Source organism: Eubalaena glacialis, chromosome 5 (genome assembly GCF_028564815.1).
Source record: "Eubalaena glacialis isolate mEubGla1 chromosome 5, mEubGla1.1.hap2.+ XY, whole genome shotgun sequence".
NCBI classification, from domain to species: domain Eukaryota; kingdom Metazoa; phylum Chordata; class Mammalia; order Artiodactyla; family Balaenidae; genus Eubalaena; species Eubalaena glacialis.
This window is the reverse complement of record NC_083720.1, coordinates 33,773,673-33,787,647: the sequence shown is the minus strand read 5'-3', so window position 1 is coordinate 33,787,647 and position 13,975 is coordinate 33,773,673. Positions and strand designations below refer to the sequence as shown.

General features: G+C 34.9%; 1 protein-coding gene across 2 annotated transcripts in view; it reads right to left on the bottom strand.

Moving 5' to 3' along the window:
- Window positions 1-13,975, bottom strand: part of TBCK (TBC1 domain containing kinase) — a 236,208-nt gene that overhangs the window by 153,495 nt on the left and 68,738 nt on the right. For both annotated transcript variants that reach the window (XM_061191187.1, XM_061191186.1), the window contains exons 11-17: window positions 13,373-13,511; window positions 11,950-12,049; window positions 4,538-4,587; window positions 4,229-4,358; window positions 2,782-2,880; window positions 1,043-1,105; window positions 393-519 (exon numbers count right to left, since the gene is read on the bottom strand). In XM_061191187.1, coding sequence (XP_061047170.1) covers window positions 393-519; window positions 1,043-1,105; window positions 2,782-2,880; window positions 4,229-4,358; window positions 4,538-4,587; window positions 11,950-12,049; window positions 13,373-13,511 — 708 coding nt within the window. The remainder of the gene's footprint in view (window positions 1-392; window positions 520-1,042; window positions 1,106-2,781; window positions 2,881-4,228; window positions 4,359-4,537; window positions 4,588-11,949; window positions 12,050-13,372; window positions 13,512-13,975) is intronic.

Here is a 13,975-nt window from a genome sequence, read left to right as displayed (position 1 = left end):
GCATAAGTTGTAAATCATTAAATACCAAGAATATAAACTTGCCCCAAATTATTTGTAGTACAAAATTATTTTATTATTTGCATAAGTATTAAAAAAATGTAGTCACAAAGATTACAATAGCACAAAATATTCTTTATACTTTCCTAATCAACATGACAGCAAGTTGTCTCATTCAATGTCTTGCATTTAAATGATATTCATTAGACATTTAGACAAAGTTAAAAAAAAAAGTTCTCATATAAACCTCTCAAAAAATGGAGCATAGCTTTAGTATTGACTTTTCTCAAAGCCAAGGATATTTTGATATTCTGTTTTGATTTTAAAAATTGTCAGTCGTGCAACATGTTCCTAACACTTCAAAAAGTATCTTAGTAATAGGGAAAAAAAGTTACCTTGCCAATACACAAGATCAGGATGAGACACGACCCAGGCTTTTAATACACGCCTAAATTTTGCATGACCTTCTGGTGATGACAGCAGTTCATCATACTGATGACAACGAGGAATATCCACTTCAATCTGTAAAACAGCCAAACAATAAGGAAAACTATAATGGACTGATCGCCAATAGATCCCAAGATAAGGAAAAGGAGAGACTGTAGTACAAAATTCAGAATAGGCAACCTACATAATCCTGGTGTCTGAAGTTTTTGAATTTTATACTAATCCACTGGAAACACCAAAAAGTTGCAAGTATACTTAAACAAGGAAAGCAGACCATTTCTTTTGGAAAGGTATGTATTAATTTAGTTTTAAAAAAACCTTCCTTTACAATCTGGTCTAAATAAAGGACAAATTCTTCAGACAAAAAAGTACATTATTAGGAAAAGTTACTTGGCCTAAACTCCTAAAAGGAACAGTTCTAACTCACTAATGAGTTAGAGTAGATCTTAAAGAGGTAAGAGTTATTCTTCTCTAACACCATATGCATATGATGGCTGCTGAGTATTCATAATGAAAGGAAGAAAATTCCTCATGCCTTTTTAAAATTTAAAGATTGGGCAGACTTATCTTAGGTTGTTTAAGAAAATCTAAATCATACTTGTCTATCTGTAGGAATTGGAGTATCTTTATCAATTGCATCATACTTGGCATGAATAGCCCCCTGCAAAAAATAAGAGAAGATATATTACTTTATCATACCCTTAAAAATTATAAATTTAGGAAAAATCTACTTATAAATATCTATCTTTGAAAACATACCCAATTATAGATAGGCACACTCAAACCCAAAGTATACTCCTTAGAAAAATTTTCTACATCTTTGACAGTCTGTGATGAAAGTCTGAGACAATTTACCATTTTGCTAAGGCAGACATTTGAATTAGACACACTGGAAGACAAATGTGTTGAATGAGTCATGTGGCTAATGACCATGCTTAGCCAATCTCCCAGCCTCCACAGCAACACAAAACACAGCCTTGCTGTTCTCTATTCACTGTTATCTCACGCATAGTAAATTTCATGAAGAAATTTTTTAAAAATTCCGGGGAGGGGAGTAGGGTTCATCCACAAGAAACTTCCCTGTTAAAGTTGGTAATGAAAGCAAAAGTAAAGTGAAACTGTTTAAAGCAGTTGTAGCTGAGCACCAGGAAGCAGAAGTTTGGGATGAATTAAAGAGTGGAATATCATGTAGTTATAAAATCATTAAGGGACTGAAGGGATCATTTACATTTTTCAGTTATACCATTACAGAAATAAAAACTGAATAAACCACTTCAAATGTCTGGTCAGTATCCCAAGCATGGAACACTTCTTATTAGTCTGGTTAACCGTAATGGTAGAGAAACAGCCAGGAATTTGGGGTTCAAACTCTGTGCCGTGCCAACTTCTCTGGCACATCTATTTAATGAAAGATTTGGACAACCTGACCTTGGAAGTCCTCTTGAATTTTAAGCATGATATGGTTCTACAATTCTAACTATTAATGTATGATAGAACAGTAGACATTCTTGTAAAGCAACCAACCAAAGTCAAAGATATTTAGAGACTCTCATCAAGGGAATCAGGAATGAAGAAAGGAAATCTTTCAACAGAGAGTTAAAAGGATTAAAAATATTTGGGGAAATTCACACACACAAAAATAGGTGATGGACATCCATAAGATATCTATAAGAAAATACACGAAGGCAAAATGACAAAAAAATTACAGAAAATGAAATAATCTGGCAGGATTTGGCCCATTATCATGACTGCTGTTCTCTGATACCACTGCAAGTCACCCTACTAATTTTGTGACACCTCTCCTTTCCTCACTGCCACAGATAAGGTGTTGTAGAAGATGAAGTAGCTATTTCTCTTAGCAGCATGCTTCTGGTAAGACAGATGTGCCAAAAGGCACTAAATCATTATGTTAATGATTTCTGACAAGGTTCAGATTAGAGTGGAAGAGTTTTCCAAATTTAGACAGCATTAGTTACAAATAGGCAATCCTATTCCAAGATGAACATACTTTATAAGCAGGACTATAGACTTATAAATGATATACATATATTCTTAAAATATTTTGATTTTAAAATTAATAATCAAGATAATTTCTGTGAGTCCATTAAATACAACATTAAATAGAATAAATCTAACAAACCATCAATTATATTTTTCTATTCTATCTAGTCTATTCTTTTCCTCTATTCCTTTCACTTAAAATTGCCAAATATTCTTAATGTTCATATTTTACTACATAATTTTCTAGCAACTTGAAAAGTACACATTCAGAAAGCACTTTCATTCTTTTTTCCTACCACTATTAATCAGCTTCCAACCTTCTCTTTTCTTTTTTACCTCAACTCCCAGAAGAGCAGCCCAGGTGAAACCTCTCATAAGAGGAGGAATGTCGACTCTTGCTTCTTTCCAGATTTGATTTTTTTTATATGGATAAGCCTACAGATAAAAAAAGATATGAAAAATATCTCAAATTACCAGTGTCATCTTTTTAGTGTAGACAGATCTCAATATACCAGTGAAAAAGCTGAAGGTGAACTGTAATACATTTCTAAGTACCTGAAATTACTTTGATGTTATTAATACATATAAATTAGCAGTGCAATGGTTCCCTATCTTCTATAAATCTCCTATTACACAATCAAAGAGAGGAGCTGATTCTACTGCTTTTTAATCATTCCTCTCTATTTTGTGCTCTGGGAGAATTAAGAAAGACTCATAATGAGAATAATATTACCAGTCTCATATGGGTAAAATAATGTATGTAAGGCACTTTGTAAAATATCTGGTGATATAGAAAGTATTAAACAAATATGTTATTATTACGGTTTCTTCTATATATTTGCATATAAATTTGTCATTTTGTAAATTTGTATGTTAGGAGAGATTTCTATAAGAGAATTACTAGGACAAAGGGTATGGATGTTGTTAACGCTCTTGATACATACTTTCAATTGTTTTACAGAATGTTTCTAACACCTTACATTTACTCTAAAAGAATGAGAGTTCCAGTCTCAATATACCTTTATTCACTTTGCTAATTCAGTATGCAAGAAAAAGTTATTTAAATTTTTTTTCATTCCCAGTAAGGATACACATTTTGAATTGATTTACTGACTAGTTGTATTCCAGTTGTGTTCTTTTCCATTTCTCTGTTTCGATAATAGTGCTTTTTCTTTTCGTTTTTAGGTGTTCATTTACTTATTTGGCTGCATTGGGTCTTAGTTGCGGCACGCTGGATCTTCGTTGCGGCATGCAGGGATTTTTCGTTGTGGCACATGGGCTTCTCTCTAGTTGTGGTGCACGGGCTCTAGAGCACGCGGGCTCAGCAGTTGCAGTGCGTGGGCTCCACAGCGCACAGGCTCAGTAGTTGTGGCACGTGGGCTCTCTAGTTGTGGTGCGCGGGCTCTAGAGCGTGCAGGCTTAGTTGCCCTGCAGCATGTGGGATCTTAGCTCCTTGACCAGGAATTGAACCCATGTCCCCTGCATTGGAAGGCGGATTCTTACCCACTGGACCACCAGGGAACGCCCCTTAGGTGTTCTTTAAATAGTACGGATATTAATATTTTGTCTAATATGATTTTGCATAGATTTCTGCATCTTGTTTACTGTTTAATTTTATGTACTATGAACAGGTATCATTTTTATAATTAAAGTTAATCAGAAAAGATAGGTCACAAGAATTAGTGTTCTCATGACATCAAGATTCCCTAAGAATTACCAATGAAATAAAAAATAAGGATTGTATGTGGGCTCTTTACAACACTTTACACTTTAGAATCTCTACCTTTAGCAGCCTGTCAAAGAGAATGATTCTGTTTAGTTGGTACTCTGTGTCCCTCTCTCGGATGATTAAAGGGAGAGTGGCAGCTGCAGACAGCTCATTATTGCTGTTTGAATGAGGTAAATTAGACTGACTGTAAAAGAGAAACAAAAGCAGAAAAATTGACAAAAGGTATAAAAATTTTAAAAATTAAAAACACCATATTTTTGTGTTATTTTTAGGAAATACTTTTCAAAGAAAATGTACAAGCTTCTTACCAGTATAATATAAACTGAAAGGAAAAATAAGTGTAAAACGAGACGATATACTCACTCATCTTCAAGTAGTGGGTAAAATGCTTCTCCATCAACATCTTTTAGTCTCTGAATTTAGAGAGAAAGTATTTGTGATATTTAGGATCTGAAACAGAAACGCTGATCCATATTTAAAAGGAAAAATAACATTAAAATTATGAATTTATAAAGGTACCAAGAAAAGTATAAGATAGAATCTAAATTACATTCCTAACATAAATATGCAAATATACCATGGCTCCAGTGATTAAATCTGGCTGTGAAGAACCGTTTTTTTGGTTTTTGATTTTTTACCTCCAGGTATCTCTTGTAAAGGTTAGACACCTATAATAATTGTTATCCAAACACAATTCAGAAATACTAAAATTAGTATGAAATTTAATAAATGGATATTTTAAAATTATATGAAGATTATTTTAAAATGTACTTTTGCATACATATCCCTTAAAGTCAGATTTATTTTTGTTTTGACATTAATACAAACTAAGACAAAAGTAAGGTGCTAATAAAAAGGATTCAAAAGAATTCCTCACATCATACTTTGAACGTAGATGATTCAAACAGCGGATAAATCAACTGACAAAATTCAATTCTTTTATTTTTTTCACAAAGTCATTATAATAAATGTTACTCCAAATAATGACATTGCCAGAATTACAGATATTCTCCAAAAACATAAGAAGGTAGGCAGTAGTAAAGTAAAATCTTAGACAAACGCTAAGCAGTGTGATTAAAGTTAATGCCACCACCCTGCCTGCTGCTCTGCTGTTCAGTTCAACTTCCAACTAGAAGGCAGAGTGTCTGCTCTTCTGGGGACCGACACAGAAGATGGAAGTCGGTGTGTAGCAGCATCGACCTTCTGCTGATTAGAGCCACTGTGCGCTCATCCATGTGAGTTATCCCCAGAAGTTTTAAAAGCCAAAGAAAACCCAACACTGAGAATCTGGCAAACACTGGATTTATGCCTAACTTTTCTCTAAAATTTGACATGCATTTATCCCATTTTGCCCTTAAACCTCAAGGTTTTTCTTTCACGTATTAAAATTCTAAGTTGAAAAATAAGATTTTACCCAATCTTTACTGCATTATTAACGTACATATTTTTTTAAAGCTTAGGTTTTACTGCCCTGAAAGTCATAAATATTATTAGTAACTTGTCTGCTTTTTTTTCTAGTTAAAAATTTAGCATATTAAGGGTTTAAAAAAGGCAAAAATACTTATACAGAAAAGTATAAGGTAAAAATTATTATTTGTTTTCCACATTATTTTAAAAATCAACATTAATATTTTTTCTTAATAATTATAGAAAAAAAGTATTTTAAATTTCAAAAGTGGAAATGTAAGGGAACTGAGGAAGTAAATAAAATGGAAGCCTACATTCAACTTGTATTCATATAATTTGGATTATATTTAAATTAAAGAAACAAATTAAGAGTTAAATACAATCAGTTGAAACCATATGTTTTGGATATACTTTATTGTTTACCACCTTGTATTGCTACTTATTTTGTCCACTGTACACATTCTTCCTCTTCAAAGAGATGATAAGTTTAGGGTATCAGGTGTAATCATCATATATTTTAATTTTCTGTTCCTGGCATTATAGCAGATAAGAGATTCTAATATCCCCCTATTGTATAATGTGTAAAATATTAAATGACAGGAAAAGCCTAAAAGAGTAACAAAAATGCAATGACGTAAGACACAAAGCTGGGTTTAGAGAGAAAGGAGGTAAGCTAGCACTAAAGTATACTTACTGATAACTGTGGCCTAGGGTTTTAGAGTACAATGGGACATAGGCTCAGGCACCTGATTAAGGGGCAGCCAAATTGGAGGAGACCCTGCTACGCCCGAGTAAAGACAGAACTGTGTGTATGTGCTGGCGGTGGGGTGGGGAGAGGGCGCTGAACTGCTAGCCTAGAGACAGGCAACAAGGGAAATTATCTATTTTATCTTTGGCTATAGACGATTAACAATAAAAAGGCTAGGAGTTTTCGTTTCCAGTCCAACGCTCAAAAGCTTGGAAGTTATCCCTCCTGCCCTAACAGCAAGAAAAAAAACGGAAGAAACTGAAAATCAACAACTCTTTTCAGAGCCATCAGGATCAGGGCAAAAATGCTCCCTGGAAAACTGGAGAGACAGGCAAATACAGACAATCACAGCTAAGGCGGAGCGGAAGCTACTGCTGGAGCCTGGTAAGAACACTTGAAGGGTAACTGACTAATCGCTGCAGACTTAGCAAGGACTAACCTGAGAGATAAAAACTTCTGGAGGCCCAGCCCTAGGGGAAACTCCACACTTCCTTGAGTTTTACCTCCATAAGTCCCAACAGGTTCTCAGGGTGAAAGTCTAAGAAAAATCCCCTCTTGTCTCTTGCAGGAGGAGGGGCAAAGTAACCACTTTAAACTGCTCCCAGAGTACCCTGTTGTCCTAAGTAAAGGCCTGCCCTCAAGGGAAACTATTTTACCAGAGTCTAAATGACCTGGGTAAGGGAAATACGAGATTCTAGGCCCCTCTAGTCCTTGATGTGGGGAAAAGAAATACCCAATTCCAGCTCTCTCTAGCCTTCCCGTCTCACCTGAAGAAATGGGGAGGGAAGCTGAGAAGCTCAGGCCCAGAGACAAAGGCTCACTAAAATACTGAGACCTAATGATAGGATTATCCCTCCAACCTTATCTCCCTCCCCTATCTTATCTCCATATATAGAGTTCCTGTATAATACAGGGGATTCCAGCTGAAAGAACTGCAAGCCTCAGACCCTATTAAAAGAGTCTCCAGGGAAACCCAAAGGCAGTAAGGAAGATAAGAACAAGGACACTTGAGAAAATTTTACCCTCTGGCAAAAAAGCTACACAACAGCTAGATAAACATGAAATCTTGCACTAAAGGTCTATTTACGATTGTTTTTCTTACTAATATATCATTTTGGGTTTTCAAAAAAAAAATTGTAAGTCCTGCTAAAATGTAAAAGAAAGACATTCAGAACCAGATTCACATATGGTAGACATTTTGGAATTATCAGACCAGGAATTTTATATAAATAACTATGATTAAAAAGGATAAAAATTACATCAGACCAGTCTCCAGAAAGCATGTAAGCAAAAAAGAGAGCGGGGTGAAATGTTTAAAGTATTGAAAGATAAAAACAACCAAACTAGAATTCTGTATCCAGCAAAATTACCCCTCAAAGTAAAGAAGATGGTGGTGCAGGGGTTAAGAATCTGCCTGCCAATGCAGGGGACACAGGTTCGATCCCTGGTCCAGGAAGATCCCACATGCCATGGAGCAACTAAGCCCGTGTGCCACAACTACTGAGCCTGCACTCTAGAGCCTGCAAGCCACAACTACTGAGCCTGTGCACCACAACTACTGAAGCCTGTGTCCCTAGAGCCCATGCTCCGCAATAAGAGAAGCCACCGCAACGAGAAGCCTGCGTACCGCAACAAAGAGTAGCCCCTGCTTGCCGCAACTAGAGAAAGCTTGCGCGCAGCAATGAAGACCCAACGTAGCCAAAAATAAATAAATAAATAAATTTATTTAAAAAAAAAAAGTAAAGAAAGATCCAACTCTACGTTGTCTAAAAGAAACCCACTTTAAATATAAAGACATAGATACATTAAAAGTAAAGGGATAAAGATATACCATGAAAACACTAATTAAAAGAGAGCTGGAATACCTATATTAATTTCCAACAAAACAAACTTCAGAGCAAGAAATATCATATACACACATACACACATCCTATTTACAAGACCAACAATTTAATATCTTAGGAATAAATCTGATAACATATACAGACACTAAAAAGGAAATTTTGATATAAAATAGGACCTAAATAAATGATATACCTACACCATGTTCAAGAAATAGGACTCCATATGTTGAAGATATCAATTCTCTACAAATTCAATGCAATTCTAATCAAAATCCTATACTTTTAAAATGAAATGACAAGATGATTATAAAAATCAAATAGAAGAGCTCCATGTTAGAGAGTTCACGTTAGAGAACAAACTGGGGATCTCCCCTGCTAGGCATCAAGACTTCATATAAAACCATGTATTAATATAGTGTGTTACTGGCTAAGGTTATACCAATAGGTCAAAGATCAGAATAGAAAGCTCAGAAACATATCCACACATACATGAAAGAGCTGACATTACAGATCAAAAAACCAAAGAGTGAATTATTCAATATGTAGTGCTGAGACAAGGAATTATTTCTAATGAATGAGATGTGATTTTGGATACCTACCTCACATCTTACTAAAAAAAAAAAAATTACAGGTGAATTAATGGACAAAATGTGGAAAAAAAGGTCTAAATCTTTTAGAAGAAAATACAGAAGAACTTCATAAAAATATATTTGTAACCTTGGTAAATGTTAACATTAAATTTAAATGTTACAATAAGCAAAATATATCAAAACATATTTGACTATAAAGAAAAGCATTGATAAAATTAAGAACTCTATTCATTAAAAGACACCATCAAAAAGTTAAAGGAAAAGCCACAGATGAGAAGATACACGCACCACATACAGGCATACCTCAAAGATTTTGTGGCCTTGGTTCCAGACGACCATAATAAAGCAAATATCACAATAAAGCGAGTCACACAAATTATTTGGTTTTCCAGTACGTATGAAAGCTATGTTTATACTATACTGTAGTCTATTAGGTGTGCAATAGCATTATGTAGAAAAAAAAAAAAGACCATACACATACCTTAATTAAAAATACTTTATTGCTAAAATAACTGCTAACCGGCACCTGAGCTTTTAGCAAGTCATAACCTTTTTGCTGGGGGGAGTCTTGCCTCGATGCTGAGGGCTGCTGACTGACCAGGCTCGTGGTTGCAGAAGGCTGGGTGGCCCTGGCAACTCCTTAAAATAGGACAACAATGAAGACACCCCATCAATTGACACATCCTCTGATGAATGCTTTCTCTGTAGCAGGCAACGCTGTTTGATAGCATTTTACCCACAGCAGAATTTCTTTCAAAATTGGAGTCAATCCTCTCAAAACCTGCTGCTTGCTTTATCAACTAAGTTTAAGTAATATTCTAAATCCTCTGTTGTCATTTCAACAATCATCACGGCATCATCACCAGGAGTAGATTCCATCTGAAGAAACCACTCTCTTTGCTCATCCATAGCAAGCAAATCCTTACCCGTCATTTAAAGTTTGATCATGAGATTGCAGCAGTTCCATCACATCTTCAGGCTCCACTTCTAATTTCAGTTCTCTTGCAATTTCCAACACATCTGCAGTTCCTTCCTGCCCTGAATTTTTGAACCTCTCAAAATCTTCCATGAGGGTTGGGGAATCAACTTCTTCTAAATTCCTGTTAATGTTGATATTTTGACTTCTTCCCATGAATCATGAATGTTCTTAATGACATCTAGAATGGTGAATCCTTTCCAGAAGGTTTTCAATTGACTTTGCTCAGATCCATCAGGTAAATCGCTATCTATGGCAGCTATAGCCTTACTTATTTCTTAAAGGATAAAACTTGAAAGTCAAAATGACTTGATCTGAGGGCAGCAGAATGGATGTTAGCAGGCATGAAAACAACATTAGTCTTGTTGTACATCTCCATCAGAGCTCTTGGGTGACCTGGTGCATTGTCAGTGAGCAGTAACATTTTGAAAGGAATCATTTTTCTGAGCAGTGGGTCTCAATAGTGGGCTTAAAATATTCAATAAACCATGCTGTAAACAGATGTACTGTCATACAGGCTTTATTGTTCCATTGACAGAGCATAGGCAGAATAGACTGAGCATCATTCTTAAAGGCCTTAAAATTTTCAAAATGGTAAATGAGCACTGGCTTCAACTTAAAGTCACCAGCTGCAGCATTAGCCCCAAACAAGAGACTCGGTCTGTGCTTTGAAGCCAGGCATTGACTTCTCCTCTCTAGCTATGAAAGTCTAGATGGCATCTTCTTCCAACAGAAGGCTGTTTCATCTACATGGAAAATCTGTTGTTTGGTGTAGCCACATTCATTAATTATGTTAGTTACATCTTCTGGATAACTTCCTGCAGCTTCTACATCAGTACTTGCTGACTTCATCTTGCATTTTTATGTTCTAGATATGGCTTCTTTTCTTATAACTCATGAATCAAGTGCTGTTAGCTTCAAATTTTTCTTCTTCAGCTTCCTTACCTCTCTCAGTCTTCACAGAATTGAAGAGAGTCAGGGCCTTGCTCTGGATTAGGCTTTGGCTTAAGGGAATGTTGTGGCTGGTTTCATCTTCTATCAAGACCACTGTTCACTGGAGTAGCACTTTTAATTTCCTTCAAGTACTTTTTCTTTGCATTCACAACTTGGCTGTTTGGCACAAGAGGCCTAGCTTTTGGACTATCTCACATTTTGACACACCTTCATCAATAATAAGCTTAATCATTTCTAGCTTTTGATTTAAAGTGAGAGATGAGAAACTCTTCCTTTCACTTTAACACTTAGAGGCCACTGTAGGGTTATTAACTGGCCTAGTTTCAACATTGTTGTGTCTCAGGGAATAGGGAGGCCGGGGAAGAGGGAGAGAGATGGAACAGTCAGTTGGTGGAATGGTCAGAACATACATTTACAGATTAAGTTCACCATCTTATGTGGGCGTAGCTCGTGGTGCCCCAAAACGATTACAGCAGTAACAAAAAAATCACTAATCACAGATTACCGTAACAAATATAATAATGATGAAGAAGTTTGAAATACTGCAAGAATTACCAAAATGTGACACAGAGACACAAAGTGAGCAAATGCTGTTGGAAAAATGGTGCCAACAGACTTGCTTGATGCATGGGTGCCACAAACCTTCAATTTGCAAAAAATGTAATATCTCTGAAGTGCAATAAAGCTAAGTGTGATAATTGAGGTATGCCTGTATAGCTAACAAAGGTTGTGTAAATGGATACATTTTTTAAAGTCCTCAAATCAGTAAGAAATCACGCAAAAAAACTGGCAAGAAATATGAACTAGTAATGGACAGAGAGGTAAGCAAATGGCAAAAAATATGAAAAGGCTCATAACTGTACTATAATCAGGAAATTGAAAATTAGTATTATAGCAAAATACCATTCTACACCTTTCAGAACAATAATGTTTTTTAATTTGATAAGACCATGTGCTATCACATATGTGGACAAATGAGAACCCTTATCCAATGATGGTAAAAAGATAAAGTGATAAGGCCACTTCTATGAACAGACAATATAACAATATATACTAAGCTGATGATGTACAGATCCTATTTTCCAACAATGCCACTCCTGGGCACATACCTTAAAGAAACTCTCACATATTTTATAGTACCAGGCAGAAATTTAAGGATTCATGTGTATCTGTAAGGTTTTATTTAAAAAAAAAAAAAAAAGGAAGGAAGGAAGGGAGAAAGTTCTGAAGCAAATTTGCCAAAATACCATTCTTACATTTCTTAGCTGGCATAATGACAATGTCACAGTGGTGTCATCTAATAGTGAGCTTCTATCTCGACCCTGTCCAAAGCTTTCACCATCTTCAAAGAGAAAACTGAAAGGAGATTAAAAAAACAATAATTATTTTAATGAGCACAGAAATCTGATTTATTGTTTCTTCTAGAGAACAAAATTTATTCTAAATCATCAATCTCTTCAACAAAAGAAAAAAAGAAATTTTAGACTGAATGGGTTAATAAAAAAGTAACTGTTGGTTGAAATTTCTCCAAAAAATTTTCATTTTTAAATATGCGTTGAGTTGGTATAAATACAGTATATAAATATAAAGCATTTTAGGAATACAAGAGTATGATTTATACTCTTTGCTCATGAAGGTGCAATGATTAAATTACTCTCCTGACAGTATGTAAATGTGTTCCTGAGGAAGTTTATATGAGTAAAAAATGATAAAGGGAACAAGAAAGAAAGATGCTAATGATGATAACTCCTCAGGAGAAAGAATACTGAATAATAAATGCATTTAGAATTTTAGAGAATTACTTTTGAGAATTTTTATATCCTTCAAACCATTTATTCTTATAATTTCCATCATCTTATTTCCTAATTTTCTACTTAATTCATTGTGTGAACAGTATAATTGAAGTAATATTTAAAAATCAGCTTAAGAGGGGAAAAAAGCAGAGAGCTAGTGGTGTATTCAAATAATTAACCTAAAATTTACATGTGAAGAAAAAAATGATCAGCAGATGAATTCTACAGTTACCTACAAAGATCAAATCTAGTTCTAAAATCTAAAATTAAAACTTTAAGGCATTGGTGGAAAGAGATTCAGGTTCTCTTCTTTATGAATAAATATGAAAAGCAATGGAACAGTAACAATTTTGGCCCTTAGGGTTGTACTGTTATTTAACTTCTAGATAATTTACAGGATGGTGTCCAAGACCTTATGTAGTTCTGCAGATTTTTCTCAACAGTGATTTAGCACCATGATGATCTCTAGCACAAGCAATGAGGTCATTGAGTACATTTTAAAATATCATTAGAAATAAAAAAAAATAGTTCTTCATAATGGGCACACTAGCCTAGTTTATTAACTCTCTTAAACATCACTGTTCTTTCTGATTTGTACATTTTTTCTTTTATTGATCACCAACTATTGTGAGATGTTCCATAATAATAACTTTACTTCAAATAGATCATAAAACAAATTATTTATTAAAAAACCATACTTATTAAAATAATAAAAACACTGATGGGAACTCTGCAATTAGGAACTCGGCCAAGAAAACAAGGTATTGACTCCCGATTGCTTTCATAATCACTTAGTTGGAATGTCTACCAAAAGAAAAAAATATCAAATTAAAAAGAAGTTATTACTAGATTTTTCTCATTTCTAAGAGAAGTTTTCTTTCCTTACTTGGGGAGTGTGCAGATAGGTGGTTTGGATCGAATGATTTCCTTGTTCACAAGTTCTTTTTCCAAGTCACCTCCAGCTAAACACCAAAGGTAATACACTTCTTCAATAGATCTTTCTGCCAGGTAATCACTGCTTATATCTATTAATGGAAAATTAAAAAGCTATCACACCTTCTGTTTTTATTAAAAGGCAACAGGCAATAATAGCTGACATTATAAAAAAGTAAAAACTGAAGAACATAATAAGATTCCCTTTAGAATAGTCATACTACACAGAGAGGACTTTGATCAAAGGGGCCTTGCTAGGTTCCTCCCTGTTTACCACACTGAGTTCATATTTTCTGTAATTATCTGTGGGTGATAACTCTTTCCTGGAACAGGTCTTCTATCTTCAATTCTTTTAAACAGTTAGGGGAAAGTTCAAAAGTTCTTTATGAGTCTTTTGGGCCTTGCTTATTTTTAGCTCAAAATAATCTGTGCGCCAGAGTAGCACTTCTTGGGGAGGCCTTCCTGGAACCCCATCATTATGTATTCCTCCTATTGAAGGAGGTCATCAAAAAGACATGAAAGCCAGTTGATGTCAAGCTGGACCCTGGCAAATGGA